We start from the raw sequence: 24,478 nt of genomic DNA on the forward strand, positions 1-24,478 counted from the left end.
TATTTACTAAGTTAAATTTTTTTTGCTACATATTTGCTACCAGTCTTGTTCCATGCGACCATGGACCTAACCTGTTCCAGCGACCTAACCTGTCTGTCCAACTAACCCCATGTGGTCCCTAGCAAACTAATCAAATACATTTCAGTTTGACATGGCCCTTCTGTTTTCAGACACACAATGCACTCTGCTTCAAGGCCTCTTTGCAAACTCCGTCTCCACAGAAGGCCATTACATGTCTCCACGCTTCTCCTCATCTCCCGGACTGCAGTGCTCGGGCAACTGCCAGCTACTTAGGAGTCAGAACAGCAGCAGCTTTCCCGAGGCTGCTTCCGATGTCCGATCACTTCCGAGATCTCCTACTGGAATGTCTTAATCGCCAGCCTACAAGTCACTCCTCCGACTGAGAAGGCTGTCCTCCTTAAACTCAACTGGGCCTCTCTGTGTGTTGCCACATAACCACCAGTGCATTTAGTGAACACTCTGCACTCTAATTATCCGTCTCCCAGACCACATGCTGGCCGCCTTTGTCTATCACACCTAGAATGGGGTCTGGCATATGATCAGTATTCAAACTTCTGTCGTCTTGAAGACCCTGGACAGTTCTGGATATTTGGTATGTCCTTCTGGACAGGTATGTATAAGGACACTGTAGTCACATACAAGAAACACTGCAACCGTCTGTGACATGCTTCAGGTGCCACTCACTTGACAATGGGATCCGAAAGCTGCAGGCCTTCCAGGCTTAGATTCTGCAACTTGGAGCACTCGGACAGAATCCCATGGAGGTTTGACACATTTATGACTGAGTTCGACAAGTCCATGTGCTGCACACGAAAAGAGCTGAATATGGAGGAGAGAAAAGAGGCCCCGTCAGGCTGTTCACACGTGTACAGTCAGCTCCGACCTGACCCTTCCTGCCCCCGCATGAGCGATCACAAATCAGACTAAACACTCCCTTTAAATACCAAATAAAGATCTGGTCATAAAACAAATTGCTTCTAGCTAATTCCCGTCCTCATTCTTATTTTTAAAATCCAAGATTTGCCAAGTGTAGATGTTGCTGCCAACATGCTCCCAGTAAGAAAATTAATAGGCAGGTGCCACAGGAATGAGCTGGGTACACGTGCCCAGGGAGTGGGGTCAGCCCATGATGACTTCTGGCACTGGTAGGGGCTGAGTGGGTGAGCAACAGTGTTTACTAAGACAGGGAGGACACTGGAGGAACCAGTTTTAATTGCAGGTTGTGTTTACACTTAGATATGCTAATACTGAAGTAGTCAGAAGTTCAGGGGTGGAAGCTTTTAGGTACTGAGAACTAAGAACTGAGAAGAGGAACGGAAGAGCTGGAGAATCCTGAGCCTAAATGTGGGCGCACAGGACACAGCTTGTCTGAGAACAGCATGTGGAGGAGAAGACGGACAAACCCTGGCAGGAACAGCAGTTGGGGTAAATAAATAAAAGTCGCGGGCAGAGGAATTGGACAGTGGAAAGAAGGGGAGGTACTAGGATGGAGACATGTTCTACTGTCTTTAGCTTGCTTTTCTCTTCCGTATCTAGCTATTCTTCTTGGGCATCAGATAGCACGAAACCTTAGTATTCCATAATTTGCAGCACCAGAGAAGTATTTTTTTCAAAACAGTCTACAAAACAAAAAAGAAGGCATTCTTTTCAGGGTGCAAACCTGTCCGTGATAGGTCAGAAAGCCCATGACACAAGTATGAAAATACTCCCCCTCACTTTCTTATGGATGGGCCGTGTGGAAGGAAGGAGCAGGTTTGCATTCTCTGATGTGGCCCTGGTACGCCTCTGGCCCTTGGGAAAGAGGCCCTGCCTGCTGGGCGCTCCTGCTGGGTGGCCTAAGAGCACTGTTTTCCTTTGGGAAAATGGGATGAACCCAGGGTCTTGTATGTGCTAGGCAAGTACTCTAACACTGAGCCACAGACTCAGACGTCCTATACAAACATCTGACCCCGGGGAAAGCCCACCAGTAGCTCTTAAACTCGGGCCATGCTTCAAGCTAGAGGCCACATGGCATAAAATGTAACTGGCAGCTCACACGACAAACAACCCCTCACAGGCTGAAGACCCAAACAAGAAAAAAAAGGTGCGTGAGCTGTTTTCACCCCAACATTCAATCATTTCTCTCTTACCTGAAACTTTCACCCAATGGTTGTTCCATAAACGACCGTGGGCAGCGGAAGGCGATCACCCCTCGAGAAAGCAAGCGGACAGTCACGTCCGGGTGAAGGTTTTTACCTGCGAGGTCGAGGGATTGCCAGAGAGACTCATCGAGCCTAAAACGGGAAGGTGCTTCATTTGGTAAATTGGCCACAGTGAATTCTGGGGACCCTGGGGACCCATTAAAGTTGCTACGAACACAGACGCATGGCCACCAAATCTCCTTAAGGCAAATCTGAAGAGCTTTTGCTTCCAAGCTGACAATGAAATACTGAACATTTCTTGATTACAGTATCAATAAGCTTCCTTTCTGTATTTTCAATCTAGATTATCAAATGCTAGAATGACAAATAACCTAGAACCGGCCAACAAAATACCATCATTAAGTGTAACGTTTAAAAATCATCTAAAAGCCGGGCGGTGGTGTCGCACGCCTTTAATCCCAGCACTTGGGAGGCAGAGGCAGGTGGATCTCTGTGAGTTCGAGACCAGCCTGGTCTACAAATGGAGTTCCAGGACAGGCTCCAAAGCTACAGAGAAACCCTGTCTCGAAAAACCAAAAAAAAAAAAAAAAAAAAAAAAAAAAAAAAAAAAAAAAAAAAAAAAAAAAAAAAAAAAAAAAAAAAAAAAAAAAAAATAAAAATGTGAATTATAGTACAGTAAGTTCCAAACTTCCCAAACAGTCCTGTTCTCCACTGTTATGTGTTGATGGGTTGCCACAGTTACCAAGGTCCATGAAAATATAAATGAAGGAAGAAAAGTCGGAATTATTTTATAGTAAACACATTAGATGTAGTTTCTAACATAAAAGGGAGGTTCCAAAACTGGACTCAGCTCCACTTAGTGTTTCTTCTTAAAGTCTTATTTTATTTTTATTTATGTGTATATGTCGGTGTAAGCAAATGCTGTGTGTGCGTGTGTGTGTGTGCGCGCGCGTGTGTGTGTGTGTGTGTGTGTGTGTGTGTGTGTGTGTGTGTAGGTAGGTGCCCTGAGAGGCCAGCTGGAATTACCGGCATTTGTGAACTGCCAGAAGTGGGTGCTGAGCAATGAACTCTGGTCCACTGGGGGGGGGGGGCAACAAGGCCTCTTAACCACTGAGCCATCTCTTTAGCCCCTACAGTAAGAGCTTTACTAGCCACAGCTGAACTTAATTGAGAAAGTTGGAGAAAGCATGAAGTGCAAGCAAATGATAGGCCATTCTGGTTTTTTTTGTTTTGTTTTTCGAGACAGGGTATCTCTGTAGCTTTGGAACCTGTCCTGGAACTAGCTCTTGTAGACCAGGCTGGTCTCGAACTCACAGAGATCCGCTTGCCTCTGCCTCCCGAGTGCTTGGGATTAAAGGCATGGGCTACCACCGCCCGGCTATGAGAGACCATTTTAAAGGCCTTAGTGCACCCGAACTCTCTATTTTAGACATACTGGAAATAAACACTCCACTGGCCAGTTCTAAAAGAATTTTGCTACAAAAAAAAATTTGCTAGTAATATGACTTGACTATTAAAAGAGTAGACTAGCCAGGCGGTGGTGGTGCACGCCTTTAATCCCAGCACTCGGGGGACAGAGGCAGGCGGATCTCTGTGAGTTCGAGGCCAGCCAAGTTTACAAGAGCTAGTTCCAGGACAGGCTCCAAAGCCACAGAGAAACCCTGTCTGGGGATGCGGAGGAGGAAGAGCAGACTATAAACATGATATCCTTAGAAGGTGGCATGCTTTGTATCTTCTTCTTGTTCACTCTGAGAGCAGAACATTCTTTGGTCATCTCAGATCTCAATGTCTCTCCTTTCAAAGAGGTAAACAACAGCTGGTTTAGTCTAGAACCCAGGACAAGTCTTGAAGCATTCACCTTGCCCCAGATAACACAGCGTTGACATGGAAAGGGAAAATGAACTCAGCAGCCATCTCAATCCTAAGCCAAATGTAACTAGTAATGGTGAAGGCTGGGGAGCTAACAAGTCTTATTTTAAAGTTCACTTCACAAAGTGTTGTCCTTGACCCTGAAGTTTCTTCAACTCATAAACTAGAGTAATACAAAATTGTCATTTCAGTCTGTGTGGAAGATTAAATTGCTATGTCGGTTATTATTCTAGCATAACAGAGATGGTTACTGAGCCAAAGGGAAGATGGAGGTCAAAGGCACTGGGCAGACACACAGATAAACAAGTCTTAGGAGCTAATGTACTACCTGAGGACTGGTAATATTGTCCTGGACTTGGGAACTTTTGCTAAAGAGTGTATTTTAGGTTCTTTAGCCACACCCGTGGAAAAAGAATTATGTAAGATGACGGGTATGTTAATTGGCTTGAGTGCAGTAGCTATTTAGGGACCTACACCTACAGCAAACCATCATATTGATTGCATACCTTAAATATGTGCACGTTTGTATAAAGGTTAATAGATTTGTTTGCATGGTGTGAACAAGTGCATATCTGGTGGGGAAAAAAGTCCTTTGGTGGGGATGGTGAAATGTAGCCACTACCGTGCGAACTTTTTCATCCCTAAGAAAACTGCCCAGGCTTGGGCCTGGGGGGGTGTATGTAGCTCAGATAAAAGCTCGTGCCTCACATGTCTGAGGCAGTAGGTATAATCCCAGCACACCAGAGAACAACAAAAAGAACAAACAGCCCGCATTTCATCTCTGTCACTGCCTTCCTGGTTCACTCCCCTTGACCACATATTTAAATATAGCCAAGAGCCAACTAAGACTACGACAGATGGAACTTGTGCCGAGCCAGGCAATATCCTGGCACTTCTCATTTTATCCGTTATGACTATCCCATGATGAGGTGTAACTGTGGTCATCTTACATGCAGTGCAGCCAGGCTCAGAGGTGACCAGAAACGTGTTCAGATCATGCAGAGCATGTAAACAAGGCTGGCTTCACACTCTGCCCAAGCTCAGAGGCCGTACCCCTCCCCCGGGCTACCAGTCTGGTGCCCTCTACTGGGCTGTCTTGCCACCCTCCAGAACGCCCCCGATCTTAGCACGCCACCTGGCCCAAGCAGGAGTATACTTTGCAAACAAGGGCAGAGCTGAACATAGGGGCAGAGCGGCAGCCAGAAATGGAGCAATAGATTTACAGGAGACTCCTCCCTCCGACTGGGAAAGGAGGAAGCAGATTTCTAACTATAATAAAAAGGTGTTTAGTTGGCTTGGGGCGGCTACGCTCCTCCCCTGCATATATGTCCCAACGGGTGAAAAATACTCACGAGAGGCGGTACCACCTCTTGCAGACTCCAGAGACTCTCAGCAGCTCAGGGAGGCACAGGCAGGAGAAGATCCCAAGAAGCAGCTCATCTGGAAGGGAGTCCCAGGAAACACCTGCGAGGAGGCAAAAACAGGGTTTCTGTCACTGAATTCTTCCTTGTCCAAGTCACGGAGCCTCTCCTAGCATTTGTCAGCCACATGCCACTTAGCTTAAAGGGCATTTCAGCCAAACTCTTCATCCTCATATTCATTGTTCTATACCATGCACCGACTTACACACTGTGTTGGTTTCAAGGACATGCCCCCCCCCCCCCCAGTCTTTTGTCTTTTCGAGACAAGGTTTCTTTGTGTAAGCATGATTGTCCTGGAACTAGATCTGTAGACGAGGCTGGCCTTGAACTCAGAGACACCTGCGATTAAAGGTGTGTGCCAAATTCCCAGTTGGTGGTGCTGTTTGGGTAGGTTTAGGAGGTGTGACTTTGCTGGAGGAAGAAGTATGTCACTTGGGTGGGCTTTGAGCTTCAAAGTCCCCTGCCACTCCCAGTTGGCTTTGTCAGCCTCCTACTTGTGATTCAAGATGTGAGCTCCCAGCCTGTTCTGCTGCCAGGACTCCCTGGCACCATGGACTCTAGCTCTCTGGAACCGTAAGCCCAGATGAACTCTTTCTTCTGTACCTTGTCTCGGTCATGGTGTTTATCACAGAAACAGAAACACAATAAAGGCACACAGCCTGCTGTGAGCATCCCACCTTCTCAGCAGTCAGACTCGAGAAACAAGAATATTTTCCCCTTTGTTATTCCCCTGGGCACTAGTTAGTCAAACACTGGCAGGGACAGCTTGATAAACCCTGGCACCGAGCAGATCCCCAGCCAACCAATACACTGTAAGCTTGAAGCTACGAGGTGGTCCTGTGATCTGGACTTACATGTAAGGCAAATGACCCTTCTTCTTGGAGAACAGAAAGCACATCCCAGTTCATGTACCTAAAAAGGCAATTTTGGAAAGATGCTTTCTTTTCTTTTTCTTTTGAAGACAGGATTTCTTCGTATAGCCATGACTGACCTGGAACTCAATCTGTACACCAGGCTGGCCTTCAACTTAGAGTGCTGGGATTAAAGGTGTATGCCAATACCACCCGGTTCTCATTTAATTCACAAATATTTCAAGATTCTCTGCTACCTGTGATGCCAAGTATCCCTTCATGTGCTAAGGGAAGATCAGCAGACAAAATACTTTTACCTTCAGGAAGCAAGTGCGTTACGGAGGGAAAAGGACAATTACACACAAAACAAGTACATTATGTGACACATTAAAAACATTCCAGCTACACAGAAAAATTCATCCAGGTAGTGAAACTTAGGCACAGCCATTAGGTTTGAACACAGTGTCCGGGGAGGGTGTTCCTGGGGCCAGCGATCACTGAGTCAGGATGGACCCAAGTGGGGAGTAGGCCCAGTCCCTGTGTTCCAGACCCGGAAACAGGCGTGTTTGTGCTGAAGAACCCTGTGAAGGATAGAAAATGAATGAGGAGCAGGGGGTGGGGGAGCTATGAAGACCTTGGCTTTGATTTAACAAGGAACTACAAGATGATTGTGAGTGCAGGCTTGCCAGAAGTTCATTTAAGTTCTGGAAAGATCACCGTGGCTGTGTGACAACAGACTGGAGTGGGATAAAGGTCAGCGCAGCTTTTCTAGGCGGTTCCTCTACCATGCTACCTCCAGTTGATCTAATTCAGGTATCTTCCTGTCCCCAAGGCTGAAAAGAAACCTGTCTTCGCAGGATCTGCAGTTTATAGAGCATATCACCAACTAGGCACTGTGAACACTGGAGGGGGCCTCAGGGGAGAAGGGCGCCGAGGAGGGTGGCGCATGTGACGGTCTTCCTGGACTGTCATCTTTCAATTGCACCCTTTCAACAGAGCCAGACACTCAGCTTGTGTCCACATTGCTGAGCGCAAGGCTCGACCTTTTCCTGCGAGGCCTCAGCTCATTCTTTAATCCGCTGCTTATTGGGAAATGTGTTCCAGCCACCAGAACCTACTGGAATTCTTAGGGTTCGTCATTTGGGGCTGCATTTGATGCTATTCATTTAAAATAAAATTGCTGCTAAGGGCCCTTCCTATGGGAAGCCTCGTGATCAATGACGGTCACTTATATACATGATTTCATTATCCACTCATCTGTTCAGGCCCCACTTGTCCACAAGATCTTGCAAAGAAAAAACTTTACATACTAGAAAGAAAAATTTGATCCATTCATATATTCACTGAGCACGAATCCCATGGTTTGTTCCAGGAATACAAAGAGAACCTAATTACAGTCCCAATCCTTACTCTATTTAGAATTTGAGACAGACAAGGATATTTCAAGGATCATACTTAGCTACAGAAGGACCTAGAAGTCTAGGCAGCACCTGGGGCAGAAGAGTGGTCAGGGAAGTTTTCTGGGAAGTAGTGGCTCCTCGTTGCTCAATCAAGGCCTATCACTATCCCTCTACTTTGTTGTTGTTTTTTTTTTTTTTTTTTTCCATTTTCGGTGTTTGAGGCAGGATCTCAAGGCTATGTACTCCACTAGCGTTGATCTTACTGTGCAGCTGAAGGCTGATTTCCCAGCTTGAATTCCCAATCCTCTTGCCTCTCTCTCTATCTCCCAAGCGCTGGAAGCTGAGATTTTCCTGTGATTTACTGGGACCATCCTGTCCCATCCCCAGTGTATCTGAGAATTACTATACTAAGAAGAACTCAGCTCTCACTGGAATCCTAGCCACGATGGTCCCAGTCTGTGAGGCTGAGTATTGAGTCTCTCTAGGTCTGTAGGAAGGAGACTAAACAGATGTCCTTGCAAAGCTCTTCACTGTGGAGAGGAGGTGATGCAGACTTTAAATTATGAAGTTGGAGAGGCAATCTTTCCTGCCCAGAGAACCCTTCTTTCCTCACTAAACCAGCCCACTTTCCTTCTGACTTTTCCCCCACTTTTCCTTTTTTCAATTCTGCTTTGGATATTCATGAACAGGCAAAACCTGAGGTTCAGAGGAAGGCCCTTGCAAATGCTGCAGGGGGTTTACCCAACCCCTCCCTCCCTCCATCTGAGCTGATGATCTCCAGAAGCAGGTCCTGAAGGTCTGACTTCTAGGAGTTTATCTGGCACATAATGACAGGAAGCACTGGAGAGGTGGGGAAGACAGACAGGGAAAGAAGGGAGGTCAGCTGCGGCACATAGCTAGTTGCTATACCTGGTTCAGACCCCCAGAGGTTCCTTGCAATCCCTGAGACCATCTGGAACCTGGCTCTGAGCTGTCCCACCCAAGGGTAAGGGTGCTGGAGTATGAGTTCACCAACTGCAGCTGATCATTAACTCTGGGCTCGATGTTAACTCCTCAGCATTCCTGCCCAGAGAAAGCCCTGGAGCACAGCTGCTGTGTTCAGGAGAGAGTTTAGGGCACTATGGAAAAGGTGAGTTGCAAGGGATTATGGGCCGGCCAACTACCAGGTCCATTAAAGATGACATGGGGAGGGGAATTAGAGAAGCTTGTCCAGAAACGCAGGGCAGGATCCGATCCCGTTTGGTGTTTGCTATTTTATTAGGAGCGTCTAAGCAAGCAGAGAAAAAGTGGAACAGTAGGAAACGGTCACACGGCAGGAGGAATAACATGATGCTGGGTGCAGTCCCCAGCAGGCCCCGGCAACAAAACCTTGCAAGAAAACAGTCCACCGCAAGGGAGGCTTTGTAGCACAGCGCATCCCAGACTTCAGCTTCAAAGGCGGCTGCTCAGAGAAGCATTTCCAGGTCACCACCAAAGTCCCACACCCAGGTTTGCACACCCTGCAATGTGCACGGACTAGCATGGAAATGACACTGGATAAATATTTGCTGAGTGCGTCGAGCCATTTATTCCTCTGTTAATTCTTCGTCTCACTGGCTAACCTTTCTTAACCAATTAATTACCACATGCCTAGTGCTAGCAACAGACCCTGATACTGAATATTAGAAACTGCCTGACCGATGATATTTCAGAGAAGAATGCCGGTTTTATTTTAAATATGGGCGAAACCGTTGGCCTCACTGGACCAATTTCTTCTTTGAACAATAACTGATTGGCTTATAACAAACATCGTGGGTGTTTTTTGACTAATAAACTGGTTTTGAGAGCTGGGTATGAGGCACCACAGCTCATGTCCAAAAGCCTCAGTGGCAAATGGGGCTATTAAATACATAACAATTAAAGCTGTCATCTACTAGAAGCCCTAAAAGCTCTGGCCATTTGTAAAAACTACACTGATGCTAATCTTTGCAGCAACCTATATACTATGTATTATTAATCTCATTTTTATTTATGAGGACACTTCTCTCAATCATGCCAAACAATTTTACAAAGGTGACAATTACTAGGCAGGTGACTGAACCAAGAGGTAATCATGAGTTCTAGATTCCCACGCCCCAAAGCGAAGGTACACGGTCACAGAGGTGGAAGTCTGATGAAGTTCCTGGTGGCAGAAGGCACTGCTGGCATGAGTGTACTTGACAGAGGATCGCACAGCATCCCGCTGGCCCATGAAGGGGATGGAAGATAAAAGAGCTCAACAAAGCACGTCGAGATGCTGAGAAGTATCACCGAGTTTCCCACCAAATGGGAGGCGCACGTCCAGGGTATATAGAACCTTAGCTAGCAGCAAGGTGCCTAGGTTGACTATACAGGACAGCCCCAGTTCTGGGGGCCTGCGTAGAGGTAGATGAGCCTGGAATTCGCTGCTGTCCCAGCAGATGGGACTGAAATTTGTCTCCAGTAGCTGCACCGGTGGCTGAAATCCAGGCTCTGATACACTTAATCTAATTTTACTTGCTGTATTTAATTCTCAAAACATCAGCCATCTGTTTCCTGGATTCTTGACAACATGGCTGCCTGGTCTGTTTGCAAGCACAGGAAGGGACTGACTATTCAGAGGTCTTTTCTCCACGTGCTTCTGCAGAAAGCACCAAGGCTTTGTTTGCCCCGGCCGGCGGTACACAAAGGTAGCTAACCACCACAGCTTCCAATTTCTCCTCAGAAGCAAGCCCAGCCTCCTCATCTGTGGCCAACTGTCCATGCCCTTCAAACTCCTTGGGAAAGAGGGGTGTGTAGGATTCTAAGCGCTTGATCTTTGTAGTATAGCTGACTTGTCTTATTTGTCCTATTTATTTCTCTAAATATCACCAACACTCAAGATTCAAACTGCCTATCCAAAATGATTCCCTAAATTGTTATTAAAAAATAACTAAATCTTAATTATATGGGTGGATGTGTCCATGAACATGCATTATATACATACATACATACATACATACATACATACATACATAAGAACAGGTGCATACAGAGGCCAGAAGGGTTGGATCTGCTGGAACTGGAGTTATAGGAAGTTGTGAGCAGCTTATAGGAATCCAGTTCAGATCTTCTCAAAGAGCAGAAAGTGCACTTCACTAATCAGAGGTTTAAGGACAAGCTGGACAGTACACACACAAAACCAACAGACACACACACACACACACACACACACACTATTCCTCTATTTAGTCTTTTATAATCAAATTGTATTTCAGGAGAAGATACTAAGACCCTGATACTAACGTTGTTTGTTTTTTTAAATAAATGATTTTATGGAGGGGACACACATCTTTTTTTTTTTTTTTGTTTCTTTCTTTTTTTTTTTTAAGTTTTTCGAGACAGGGTTTCTCTGTAGCTTTGGAGCCTGTCCTGGCACTAGCTCTTGTAGACCAGGCTGGCCTCGAACTCACAGAAATCCGCCTGCCTCTGCCTCCCGAGTGCTGGGATTAAAGGCGTGCGCCACCACTGCCCAGCCGGGGACACACATCTTGATCACTGTTACAGGCTTGATTTGGGTGGCACCTGATATTGCATGCTTTCTTCTTAGGGAACTAACTGCACAGATTTCTGCTACTCTATTTGAATTTTCCCTCATTGTCCCACAAACAATAAAGAGACGGCATGAGGTCGTACCAGCTATTAGTATATTTGCATTCTGGGTGCAGTGGGCCAAATAGTTCTCTGGGAGATTTGCTCACCCTTGTGGGATGGGAGAATTAACAAAAGAACAAGGGCACTCAAGTTATGATAGTTGGGCCATTTGTTCACTGTTACTACTATATTCCCAATCCTTAGATCAGCATTTAATTGAGATCTGCTTTGCCAGGGCTGGTGGCACATGTCCATAATCCCAGCATTTCGGAGGAAGAGACAGGAAGAGTGTGGGATGTGGAAACCAACCAGATCTGAACAGTGAGTTCCAGCCACAGTTACACAGGGATACCTAGTCTCAAAGCGAATAAATAAATAAGTAAAAATTAAAATGCTGAGTGAATGCAAGGAAACCATAAAACAAAGATGACCAAAAGTGTGCCCAAAATGACTCCTATAGAATAGAGATTTGGGAATGGGAACTGTTAGCTAAAGTTACTGATGGATCATACAATCAATTTGGTAGGTTTATTACTATTATTTTGTTTTGGATAAAACATTTTATTTTGTGTAAGCAAGGGTAGAGGTGTGGAGGTTGTGGTAGTTGGCTCTCTCCTTCCACCTTGTAGATTCAAGGGATGGGAACTTAGGGTCTCAGGATTGCAGGCAAAAGCCTTGACTTGTGGAGCTATCTTCCCAGACCTATTATTATTATTATTATCTTAAGAATAATGTAGAATAGAATATCTTAGGGACAGGAAAATGATAGTTCTATGAATCTCTTGTTTCAAATCCCCCTATTACAATATAAAATATACTTCTTACTAGCTAAAAAAGCACTGAGAGGAAAAATGTTTGCCTTGGGATATTAATACACAGATTCTCAGGCTCAGGAAATTCTTGGATCAGCAGCTCAGGAATTCTTTATTTCAAACAAGGTCCCTTGTGGTATACCCTGAACTTTGGAGTTTCCAGTCTGAGAGAGAACCTTTGTAGGGTCTGCAGTTTGCAGTGGTTTAACAGCCATGGAAGAGCTGCTCAACACATTAGTTCAGCCACATTTTCATGGTGCTCACCTATTTAAAAGGCAGGGAATAGGCATTTAATGACCATAAACAAAACGCGATTGCCCTCTTTCCGCCGCTGGCTTCATTTCTGGACTCTTTCCTCTCAATTCCTCCTGTGCCCTGGCCCCAAGAGACAGCCAGACCTGCTCTGCTATAGGACAGCCACACAGCTTTCATCATCCCATGTACACAGACGAGGGGTTGCCAGATGTGAGGCTGGAATGCAGCCTGTGGGGAAAGCTTGCTTAGCAAAGAACCAACAAAAGCCCAGGGCCAGTCACCAGATCGCTGTGTACAGCAGGCAGAGCCTGTCCTGCCCTAATCCTGGCAGAGTTATTAGCCACCTGTCCTGACAACTGCAAGCAAAATTCGCTGCAGTGAGAACCCCGCCACACTGGAGGCCTAGGCTGGCTTCTGGGGGCTTGGTGGGACCCCTCTCCTGCAGCTGTCTCTCTCAGCTTACAGCACGAGCCCACTCCTTAGCCTCAGCAACAGACCAATGCATGCACATGTAAGTCCAAGTATGCAGAAATGCATGCCGTTGCCTTCCCTATTCCTAGGTCACAATAATCCTAAAAGTCACGATTTTCCTCCCTCATTTCAGGCATACGTTTTATTTCTGGGTTGACTGACTACTACGATCAGACCGTTTGGGAAGAGGAGACAGGACTGTCCCGAGTTCAAGGTCATCCTGGACAAGGAGAGCCTGTTTCTCACTGCTGCCTTCCTTCCTAGCACTTGTAAGGCGGGCTGAAGCAAGAAGAAGGCTGAGATTTCAAAACTACACAGTGAATACCAGATCAACCGGGTTACACAGCAAGGTCTGTCTTAGATAATAATAAATAGAGAAACAAAGACAACCAAGTGTAGACTCATTGATTGCGTCAGTTCAGGTCCTCTCCTCTCCACTCTGGCTGAGGGAAGGAAGGCCCTCACTCGGTGACCAGCAGGACTGGAGGTGAGTTAGTACAGCACAAAGGGCTCCTCCCACCCCACCCCCCCATCCAGCCCCAGGACACTCAAAGTCTCCTCCTCAGTGGGCAGGCTTCCTGGCAGACATATTGTTGTGTGGGAGCTGCTACAATGTATTTTGTCTTTCCTCCTGACCTCCATTTTTATTTGTTTGTTTGTTTGTTTTGTTTTTTGAGACAGGGTTTCTCTGTGGCTTTGGAGCCTGTCCTGGAACTAGCTCTGTAGACCAGGCTGGTCTCGGAACTCAGAGATCCGCCTGCCTCTGCCTCCCAAGTGCTGGGATTAAACTGACCTCCATTTTTAAACTCCTAGACTACAGCAACTCTCCCTTATCTTCTGCCTGGTTCTCAAGGTGCTCTGCGTCAAAAACGACTTTTGACTTACATCCGTGGGCACGTGAATGTGGAACATAGGGCTGTCCCATTCCAGACCCAAAGCTATCCACAATGGGCAACTCAAACTTTGCTCATCTGAGCAGGAAGCATCTCCCACCACATTTGGCTGGTCAAACACCAAAGTGCTAGGGTTAAAATCCAGGCGCTAAAAACAGGAGTCACGGTAAGTTGTTTTTTTTTGTTTGTTTGTTTGTTTGTTTGTTTTCGAGACAGGGTTTCTCTGTGGCTTTGGAGCCTGTCCTGGAACTAGCTCTGTAGACCAGGCTGGTCTCGGAACTCAGAGATCCGCCTGCCTCTGCCTCCCGAGTGCTGCGATTAAAGGCGTGCGCCACCATCGCCCGGCATCACGGTAAGTTTTAAAGAGAAAGAGTTCTTCATGCACAGAGTCAGAATAACATTATGGACAGTTTAGCATTATTATATCACATTATATAAGTCAATTGACTTCCCAAACCAGTGTCGGAAATTTTGTCGACCAATGTTAACGATTGTATGCCCCTTTCATAATAAAAGCTTCACGGGTCTATTCAATCCTCACAGCAACCCAATGAGTAGGGATTATTGCTCCATTTCACAGAAGAGACTGAGGCTCAGACAGCTCACATAATTTCCCAAGAGAGATAAAAGGCGACATCAGGATTCAAGTGCAGATTTGTCTGAACTTACCTCCATACCTCTCTAGTCGACCTCATATATTATTATTTATTTGTTTAGGTTTCCAATTTTGAGGCAGCCTCACTGCAAACAAAGCTCATGCTTTCCAGGAATCCCCTAGCCTCCCGCCTCAGCCTCCTAAGCCCCGGGACTAGAGATGTAGCCACCAGCCAGGCGGTGGTGGCGCACGCCTGTAATCCCAGCACTTGGGAGGCAGAGGCAGGCGGATCTCTGTGAGTTTGAGGCCAGCCTGGTCTACAAAGGGAGTTCCAGGACAGGCACCAAAGCTACAGAGAAACCCTGTCTCGAAAAACCAAAAAAAAAAAAAAAAGAGATGTGGCCACCAGACACCATACCTGGCATTGATGTGGGTTTGCTCCCTTTCTTACAGAGGTTTTTGAGAAGCCAGAACAGATTTTTTTTTTTTTTGAGACAGACTCTCCTGGAACTCACCGTTTAGATCAGGCTGGCCTCTAACAGGAGATCTGCCTGCTTCTGCCTCCTGACGCGGGATTAAAGGCGTGCGCCACCACACCAGACTACAAAGCGGGTATTTTATTACATTGGCTCTGCAGGGCTTCACTTCTATGCTTTCCTCAGTCTGTTTACCCATTCACCACTCATCCTGTGTCCGTGTCGACTCTGCTCACCTCCTCCACTGAGAGTCTCAACTCTGGCCAGACTCTGACCCCTGCTCCTCGCTCCCCATACGGTAACAAGTCTCAGAGCACGTATCCTCTATCCTCTACCTGCTACAGTTCAGTCTGTTTACTGACCTGTCCCTTTCAAGGGTTCAGCGGGCAGGGGTTAGTTCGAGGCCAGCCTGGTCTAGAGTTCCAGGACAGCCAGGGTCACTTAGACAGAGAAACCCAGTCTCAAAACAACAACAACAAAAAACAAAAAGAAGGATTGGGAGTGTTCAATGAGGCAAGACTGTTAAGTACTCAAGTCCACCAGGAACCATCTTTCTCCCTCCCTATTCTACCCTTACTAGATGGCTTGTCCAGTTCTCTGGGATCTCACAGTGGCTCTTCCTTTTGCCTCAGGTTCTTTACACCAGGAGACATTTTCCAGACCTACTCCAGCTCTCTCCCCTCCTTGCATTTGCTTAAAGGTTGCTACCCAATTAAGGGTTTTCGTCAACACCCAGTTTGCCATCTATCTTCAGACTCCAGGACTTCCATTCTCCCACGCTTCATGTATTTTTGTTTTTAGCTGCCATGGACCTAACACATCACATAAAATAGCGTGTCCACTGTGTTTACAAAATAATCCCCTCACTGGAATGGACACTCTAAGCTCTTTAAAAATGTGTGTGTTTTGTTCACTGCTGTGTTCTTAGCATTAAACTGTGGAGCACACGGTGTGTTTCTGCAGCAAATACTTGCTGAATCACTCTTTTTACAAGACTAAAAGAAAACAAAACAAAAAAGCCCACCAAACAAACAACACAAAAAACCCTGATGACGCCTCAGGTCAGTGCACTACATTTACTCTGTGGCTGAGTGCCGGAGTCTTGCTCTACCCTGGAGGCACTGATTTACAAATGCTTGGGGAATCAGGCAATGGGAGTCACTAGTAAGGGACTAAATTAAGGTAAATCCCATTTTCATCAATCCATTTTACATCTGGGAGATAGAACTGAGAGAAATGCTGAAACTATAAACCCATTGTTTGGATCATTTGTTACACACGAGGTTAAGCCATAATGACTAGCTGCATATAGGGGGACGGTGGGGACCAGACTAAGTTTTAGGGCTCTACGACTGTAACTATAATGCCACAGTAATGGAAACTCAACACCCCAAGAGTCTGTTACAAGTGGAGCAGGGAGGTAAACATTCTCGTCCTAGATTAACATTTACCTTCCTAATGAGTCTACAAATAACCTAAATGCTTAAGATATAAAGTTCACTCTGGTACAGAGCAGTGAATTAGGACCAAAGCGATCCTCTAAGACCCTCGCTTATATTCCCATTTATCAGTGTGCTGAGCTGGACTTTGAGCGGGGAGATTCCCTTGTAAGGAAAAGGGCAGGAATGCTGTCTCCTGGGTTAAAAGTTTCAAGTCAATTGTGAACCAGAAGATAAAGAAAGACCTACCAAGATTCCGAAAGAGACTGCTTTCCACTTCATTGCAACACTTCAAAACTAGGCGGTTTTAGGTACCCATCCTAAAGATTCCCCAAGGAAATAGTTCAATCAACTTAGTTCAAACAGAACACTTCAATCCATTTCTTACACAACTTGAATTTTAGTGCCATACGGTACCTGGAAAGTTCTCTCGATTGAGCTTAGGCCGACGGATGATCACAAAGTCTTTTTCGCTGCCTTTGCTCTTTAGCCGTTTCCTTGGGGGGCTCTGAGGGTGGCCGAGGTTTGAGAGCAGTTCATGTGGAATGTTCTCACTGTCCACCTCCTCCTTCTCCAAGGCAGAGACACCCATGCCGGAGAGCAGTTCAGAAGTCTTGTTGGAATCCCATCCCCACGTGAAGCTGGTGGTGACGTTGCTACTCTGGTCCGGAATCTCCTGAAGGTGCTTCCTGCAGAAGGGCACACATTCCCCAATCCTTTTGAAAGCACACCCCTAAATAATTCCAAGGTAGGAATGAAAGAAGCGTCAAGTACGCAGTGTGGAAAAGACACACCGAGAAACAGTACTGCAGTTTAACATGCCTGCAGCAAGCTTCCAAGAATGAAAGAGAAAATCGGAAACCCACACACACCCCACTGTGAAAGGCTTTCGGACTGATGGTCACGCAGAAGGCCTCAATAACTTCTTCCCGTGGAGGGAAAAAGACGGACAGCATTCATACCATGATTCAAAAGAGTGGGAGGAAAACCCAATTAGGAAGCCGAATTGAAAGGCACATAGATATTCTCACTAAAGCATGCATCCATCCATCCACTTTCTTCAAAAAAAGGGGCTAGGCAACCATTCACAAAAAAAGATTATTTGAGCAAGGAGCAACATTCGCGGCCTAAAAGCATTTCAAACGATTCATTCATGCTTTGCCCCGTTTTTGCAATCGGTTTACCTGTGCATTGCGTCCACGGATTCAGGGGTTTTGAATGCGTGCATTAATTGAAGATCTGCCTGCTCCCAGAATCCCGCTCCAGCGCGCGGAGCAGAGAGATTCCCCCCACGGGGCCCCACAGCCGGACCCGCGAACTAGCAACGTTCCATCACCACCGCGCGCGCGGAGTTCTGCATCCCGCTTTCCAGCAGCCGCCTTCTGACGCCCCGTCGCCTGCTGGGAATTGTAGTTCTGGGCGTGGCTCCCTGTCCGACTAGATTCCCTCCTCCTTTTTGCCCAGCCCTCCAGATACCCACAACCCCCCGCGGCGCAGGGCGGGACGGGGAAATGAAGGGGGGGCGGGCGAGCGGAAGTGGGCGGAGCTCAGGCTGACTGGGAAATGTCAGCCGATTGACTGGGTGAGGGTTTTTCTTTTCCCCGCGCCCACAGGCCTTCGGGTGACCACCGCTGCAGTCGCCTCGGACCGTGTGTCTCCGACGCCGACACACTGCTGCGGACGCGAAGCTTCTCAGTCCCTTCCGGGCCCTGTCTAGAGAGATCCGACGGTGAGCCTAGTGGGGGGGCGCGTGCGGCGCGTCGGGGTCTGGGGTCCCGGCCCAGCCTGGCGGAGATGGACGGGGTGGGAGGGGGGTTCGACATTGCGAGCGGCCGCCACCGCCAGGCCCTGCTCCCAGGTCTCGGTCGCCCGGCCGCCAGGTGAGAGGCTGCGGGTGGCACGTCTGCCCTCCCGCCAGTCGGCTGCTTCCTCCACTTGGCAGTGGGCGGCCCTTAGGACCGGGGCCGTGGGCACCATCCTCACCTCACCTCTGAAATAGCACGGCGCACACACACACCCCACGGGCCGGGACTGAGGATCAGATCGGACAGCCTGCGTTTGCAGGGCTTTTTAAGCTAAAGCGCAATTCCAAGAGAAGCCGTGCTTTAATTTTAGGGTAGCAGGGACCAGCAGGGCTTCCCGCGAGTGTCTTGTATCCTTGATGCGTTTCTCAAATGCAAGCAAGGGAACAAGAAGACGATGTGCCTGCAGAGAGAAAACCCTGGGAAGCTGTTGCGGTGCTTCTGACTCAACCCATAGCCGAGAAGCTAGGCTAATTTAGGCTTTTTGAAGAGGTCGGGGGCGATTAGATTAGGATGACCGTGCGAAATGCGAGTGTGCAAACTGCGCTAAAAATGTGACTCCCGGGCAGCAAGGGAGAGGGTAGGGGACGCATTTCAAGTCCAATAAAAATGAAGAGGATCTATGAAGTTGAGCAAAAGGCAGGCTAGCCCCATCAAAAACTTAATATTGGTTTTTGCCTTAGATAACATGCCTTTGTGTTTCTTTGGTGGTGGGGAAGATTCCTTTTTATAATGGAATTAAATCCCTCTCACTCAGGTGTGTTTCTACCTGTTCTTTGCATCAATTACTTATTGACAGAGGAAGAGGCATTTATAAACCCATAGTTCTTGAAAGTGAGAGTGGTGTGTGTGTGTGTGAGAGAGAGACAGAGACAGAGACCGAGAGAGACAGAGAGATCTGACCTCTGACTTGATCTGGTAGCGCAAAGCTTTAATCTTAGTACGCGGAAGGCAGAAGCAGGCAGATCTCTGTGAGTTTGAGGCCAGCCTGGTCTACAGAGTGAGTTTCAGGATAGCCAGAGATGCTACACAGAGAAACCTTGTTTCAGAAAACCATGGAGAGAGGGAGGGCAGAGAGAGAGAGAGAGAGAGAGAGAGAGAGAGAGAGAGAGAGAGAGAGAGAGAGATCTCAAAGTGATTTTAATTGAAAGGAAGCAAAGGCTATTCCCGAGGCAGAGACAGGCAGAAGCTGTGAGTTCAAGGCCAGCTTGGTCTGCAGAGCAAGTTTCAGGATGTCCAGGGCTACACAGAGAAAAACAAAACAACAAAACCAACCAACCAACCACCCAAACAATGAGAGTATTCACAGTTCATTCATTCATACATTCATTCATTCATTCATTCATTCATTCATTAAGCATTGCAATAAGAAAGCATGTTAAAAATGAGACCTTCCGAGGTTTCATATGTAGTTACTTTTTTATTACTTTGGAAAGCTCATTTACCTTCTCTTGAACCCCCATCCCTTCTGTTATGATTCTAACTCATTCACAAAAACAATAAAAAAAATATGCAGTCCACTTTTTAAGGAGAGTGAACAAGACAGAGCTTGTAAACTAAAGAAAGAAAACACAGCAACAGTAGTTTGACACCCTGATAATAAAGTGTTGAGATAGAAAGTAATTAATTAGTAAAAAGCACCTCAAATAAAGATCTTGTAGGTGGGAAAGCTTTGCCTCAGGAATGGAACTATTCTCTTTTTGCATATCTTCTAATCACAGCTGTTACCTTAGTGGGTAAAAGTTTTAAGGCTCAAATTGGCACATATGATTCTTTTTGATAGAGGAATTGTATCCATTGAAGATTTGAGAGTATTAACTATGTAGAGAGTCCCCTCTAGTCTCGTAAAGGGCTATATTGTGGTTGCTGCTAATGTAAAATATTTTATTTCCTGATTAATCACATTTAATCTTACCCAGCACACAATGCATTTCATTTTAATAAGCCTTAAAACATATTTTCAGCATTGGAATTAATCTGGGTCCAGGAAAAAAAAAGAATCATTTTATATAACTGAAAGTATTATTAGGTTGAATAATATCCAGTGCTCTTTGGAAGCTTAATATAGAACACAAAGTGACAATATAAATTGAGAAACGTGAGATGTTTAGGAAAGTCACCAGCAGTGTCCTTTATGCAACTAAAAACACAGCATAATTACAAGGCAATCAATGTTTTCTGGGCCCAGGAGAGGCTAGAAAAGACTGGCCATCGTAGCTGACTATTATATATATGTGCATGTTTATGGCATATGCGTATTTGCGTACATGTGTAGAACTGTGTCTCTGTAGCCATGTCGTCAGTACTACTTGATCTCAAATATAGCCAGAGACATACAGTTATGCATAAAGGCAATGTTGCTTCATAGAAATTTAAAAATTTCTTTTCCCTCTTTATGTTATTTAGCTTAGGGAAACAAAATACTGGAGACAGTTATAGCAGAATACTTTCAGTTGCCTATCAAATTCCATTTCTCTTAAATTGGTTTTGAAGTTATCTTCAGTTTTCTTTGACTTAATGATCACTAATGGACAGGTTATTTCAATAACAAAAAGATTCTTATTTGTTCTGTTTTACTTATACTTCTATGAAAATTAGAAAAAAAAAATCTATAGTCTAAATGAAATAATTACCCATAAAATAAAGTGTTAAATTCTGTATTAAACATGACTTTTTAAGGACTCTGTCTTGATATAGCTGGAAGAAAAATAGGGGAATATTTTTATTTTTTATGAAAATGCAACCATAGAAATTATTTGAAACAAACTGCATTTTAAAAGGATGCCTGGATTGGAGGTGAGATGTGAAATTGAAATTCATCCTCTGTGGTCAAGATGCCTTATTTTGGATCTGCTTTGCCTTATGCTGGCTGTGAGAGCTTGTATAAGCTACTTATCTACCCTCATGTCTGTAGATAACCAAAGTTCTAACAGTCCTTCCTCACTAGACTGTGGGAAGTAACTCAGTAAAACAGATAATGAGTAGTGTGATATCCTAAACATACACTAAATCTTAGAGTTGCTTTGTAAAAACACTACTTTGTTATAAAGGAGTCTCGAAAAACAAAACAGAACAAAAACAAACAAAAGGAGTCTCCAGATATCAAAGTAACTCTGTTTCTTCCACTGAAGTCCTCGAGGTTTAGAGGTTTGTTGAAGGGTTAGTGTTCTCCTTACCCACTGACCTGGTTCGCTTCTGCCCTGCAAGCCCTGCCAAAGATGAGTCATCTGCTGGTGCCTCTTGCTATGCTTTGGAATCCCTGTCACCTGGTGTGGCAAGTCTTCTCTTAGATGGACCAACGCAAGAGCGAAACCATTCTGGCTTTTTGTCATTTTTAAAGTGAAATAGTCACTTGTGCTGTGTTCTAAATGGAGCTCTAGCCACAAACCTTTAACACAATGGTTATATTTAAGGCATTTCTTCTTAGTGGTGGGAAACTGCTTTCTTTTACGTTTATCATTCACTTCTTAGTCTGCTCCTTTTAAGTCTTTGTTGTTAGGATCATGAGTTAGCATCCAGCCTTCATTATGTCACATACCTGAGCTAAAATAATTATTTAAATTACTGCCGCAACTGGGATGTGGCTAAGGGGCGGAGAGTTTGTGTAGTATTTCAAAGCCAGAGAAAAAAGAATAAGTTAAAAGCAACTCTGATGAATCCTCAGGTTTTGATGGGATTTTTTTTTAATTGATTTTAGGAATTTGGGGGTTGATGAATTTTTTTGTCAGTTTTTTTTTTGTTTGTTTGTATTCTTACGAGTTGCTTTGGTTTCTTCTTAATTTTTTTTATTCCCTTTTGCTTGAGTTTCCTCTCTCTCCTGTCCTCTCTCTTTTTGAACATTTGTGATTCTTCAAATTCCAAAATTATCTTAACCTTTAATTTTCTTTTTACAGTGAGTTTATTGTGTATAACCATCATCAGTCACAATCTACATAGAAGACAGTACTGAATCATTATTTTTCACAGGGTTATAAAGGCATTTGGAAATAATATTGAATAGTATTTTGATCACTGGAAAATGATGGAGTTGGGCTTTAAATATTTAAGGCTTTTTGATTTGGTGTTTTGAACAGTACAATCTAAATATACATGAGGTGCTAAAATTTTATCAGTTAAGTCAGTTGGCATTTTGGTTTTGAATAAGTCAACTTTGCTACTATGGTGTTAATATCAACCCATGAAAACTAGCATACTTCCAAATATTAATCATCATCTTCTCCCCAAACCTGTAATTTTAATGTTTGGAGAATGTGGTAAGTCAAGTTTTGTTGTGGTCAAAGGCAAATTTTTCCTTTGGCTCTTGGAATCTTTTATGGGTTGCACAGTTACAATTGAGCAAATGTTCCGTTATAATTAACCCACTCTGAATGTGTGCCTATATGGATGACATCATCTTCTCTTGTACTGGTGTGCTACATGCACTTCTTGACATGTTCTGAATTGTGTTTAATTTTTTGTCAGGAAACATGAAGAATTGTTTAGCTACCTTGCAAATTGAAGGAAACAATGCTAATTTGTTGCAAGAGAGCAATAATCTTTATGAGCCAAGCTTATATCTTACAAAGGGATGAGGGTGCACTTTGGGAGTTGTGGTAGCGCAGAGATTAAGACGTAAGAATCAGTTATTTTCTTATGCATACTTGTTTGAGGAAAGCAGACTCAAAACAATGCTTTGAGACCTTTAGGGTAAGTAGGTATGTTCTAGAAAACAGCAGAGGTAAGCAGTTAGTGTCTGGAACTCTTCCTCAGTGTTTTACGTATATTTGATCTTTATAGCCACAGGTGTGAGGTGCACATCCTTATTTAAGAGCTTTCATTGCATAAAGTTATATAGTTATCAAGCACTTAGGTTTTAAACTCAGGTGTTCCAAGGTATAATAAAACATGTATTTTAAAAGAGTTGTAACATCCAACACAAACTTTGTGTATTTAATCCTACATATGATATTGACCTTAAATAACTCTTAATTACAAAATACTGTTATTTATTACTAAAAATTAAAAACAAACATATTCAAAAAGGCACAAAGAAGAAAGTAGAAATCTTTTTTTTTCATACACCATCATCACCACTTTTTGTTTTATTAAACCTTTGTCCTTATTTGACAATGGTGAGACCAGAGGACTTCCTGGACTACTTATTGCAAACATTTAGTTGTTCTGTGCTTTTATATATAATGCTGGTAGTGAAAATGAACATTGTAGATAAATCCTTAATTCCCATTTTGCTATTTCTTTTGTATGTGTGTGTGTTTGCATACACATGCTTGTGTATACATATATATTTATGAGAGTGTTCAAGCATGTGTGTGAACGTGAGGCCAGAGAACCATGTAGGATCTTGTTTCTCCATGCTGTCTATCTTATTTTTGAGAAGTGTCTCTTTCTAGAGGTTGCTGATTTTAGGCAAAACTGGCTAGCCTGCAAGCCCCAGGGATCCACCTGTCTCCTCCCCGTTAGCACTGGAATTATAACTGTGTGCTCCACACCCAGCTTTGTGCTTTGTTTTTTTCTTGAGAATGAGTAATTAAAAAAGGATTTGCTGCCTTAGAAGTACGTTTTGTTTTTAAGTAAAGGATTTTGATATGTATTGTCAAATTGCTATTCCACTGTTAACAGAACCATATTCTTTTTACTTGACAATTACTCTTATGAACTATAATATATAAATAGCTAAGTTAAGCTGCTATAACTTACCCTGCCTTTCAACAGAGTTATTCAGTTGCAGCAACCAAGACAAGCTATAGGAATTCACAGATAGTCATAATAGGTACTATCATTGTATACTTAAAAGGTAATTCCTCATTTGAAGCTAGGAATGAGATCGATAATACAGACTTTAAACTCATATTCTTTCAGGTTAGGGAAGCCCAATGAATCTCCAGTTTCACTGGGATTCACCTGTGACATAATGACACAAGAAGAAATAAATGTGATGTGGGATGCCCCTCTCTATGCTGTGAATATATTTTATTACCATTGGTTAATGAAGAAGCTGCTTTGGTCTGTGGCAGGGCAGAATATAGTTAGGTGGGAAATCCAGATATAGATACATGTAGAAAGAAGGTGGTTGAGGAGATGCCCTCCAGCCGCTCAAGGAACAACATGACAGAGCACCACTGGTAATCCATGGTGGCAATACACAGATTAATAGAAATGGGTTTAGTTGTAAGAGCTAGTTAATAATAAGCCTGAGCTGATAGGCCAAATGGTTTGTAATTAATATTAAGCCTTAGAGTAGTTATTTTAAAAACTACTGCCACTTAATTGCACATGGCTTCGGGGAGGGGCTAGCATATACAGGCTGAGGAAATGCTAGGAGAGGGGCTTATCCACGCAGCTATAGGGAAGTCCTCATCCCTGCTGAGTAAAGGATTTCCAGGTGTGGCCTGTTGGGGGAGG

At 44.5% G+C, this 24,478-nt stretch overlaps 2 protein-coding genes across 3 annotated transcripts in view; one reads left to right on the forward strand and one right to left on the reverse strand.

The window, feature by feature from the left end:
- Skp2 (S-phase kinase associated protein 2) overlaps window positions 1-17,641 on the reverse strand; it is a 30,269-nt gene extending 12,628 nt beyond the window's left edge. For both annotated transcript variants that reach the window (XM_050138984.1, XM_050138983.1), the window contains exons 1-5: window positions 17,459-17,641; window positions 16,692-16,963; window positions 5,384-5,495; window positions 2,151-2,294; window positions 706-840 (exon numbers count right to left, since the gene is read on the reverse strand). In XM_050138984.1, coding sequence (XP_049994941.1) covers window positions 706-840; window positions 2,151-2,294; window positions 5,384-5,495; window positions 16,692-16,963; window positions 17,459-17,502 — 707 coding nt within the window. In that variant the 5' untranslated portion in view covers window positions 17,503-17,641. The remainder of the gene's footprint in view (window positions 1-705; window positions 841-2,150; window positions 2,295-5,383; window positions 5,496-16,691; window positions 16,964-17,458) is intronic.
- Window positions 17,642-17,815: 174 nt separating this feature from the next.
- The window catches only part of Lmbrd2 (LMBR1 domain containing 2), a 44,269-nt gene continuing 37,606 nt past the window's right edge, over window positions 17,816-24,478 (forward strand). Inside the window, exon 1 of the mRNA XM_050139030.1 lies at window positions 17,816-18,003. The gene's annotated coding sequence lies outside the window, so the exon portion shown is untranslated. The remainder of the gene's footprint in view (window positions 18,004-24,478) is intronic.

The sequence above is a fragment of the Alexandromys fortis genome, unplaced genomic scaffold (assembly GCF_014885135.2).
Source record: "Alexandromys fortis isolate MF-2015 unplaced genomic scaffold, M_Fortis_MF-2015_v1.1 scaffold_37, whole genome shotgun sequence".
NCBI classification, from domain to species: domain Eukaryota; kingdom Metazoa; phylum Chordata; class Mammalia; order Rodentia; family Cricetidae; genus Alexandromys; species Alexandromys fortis.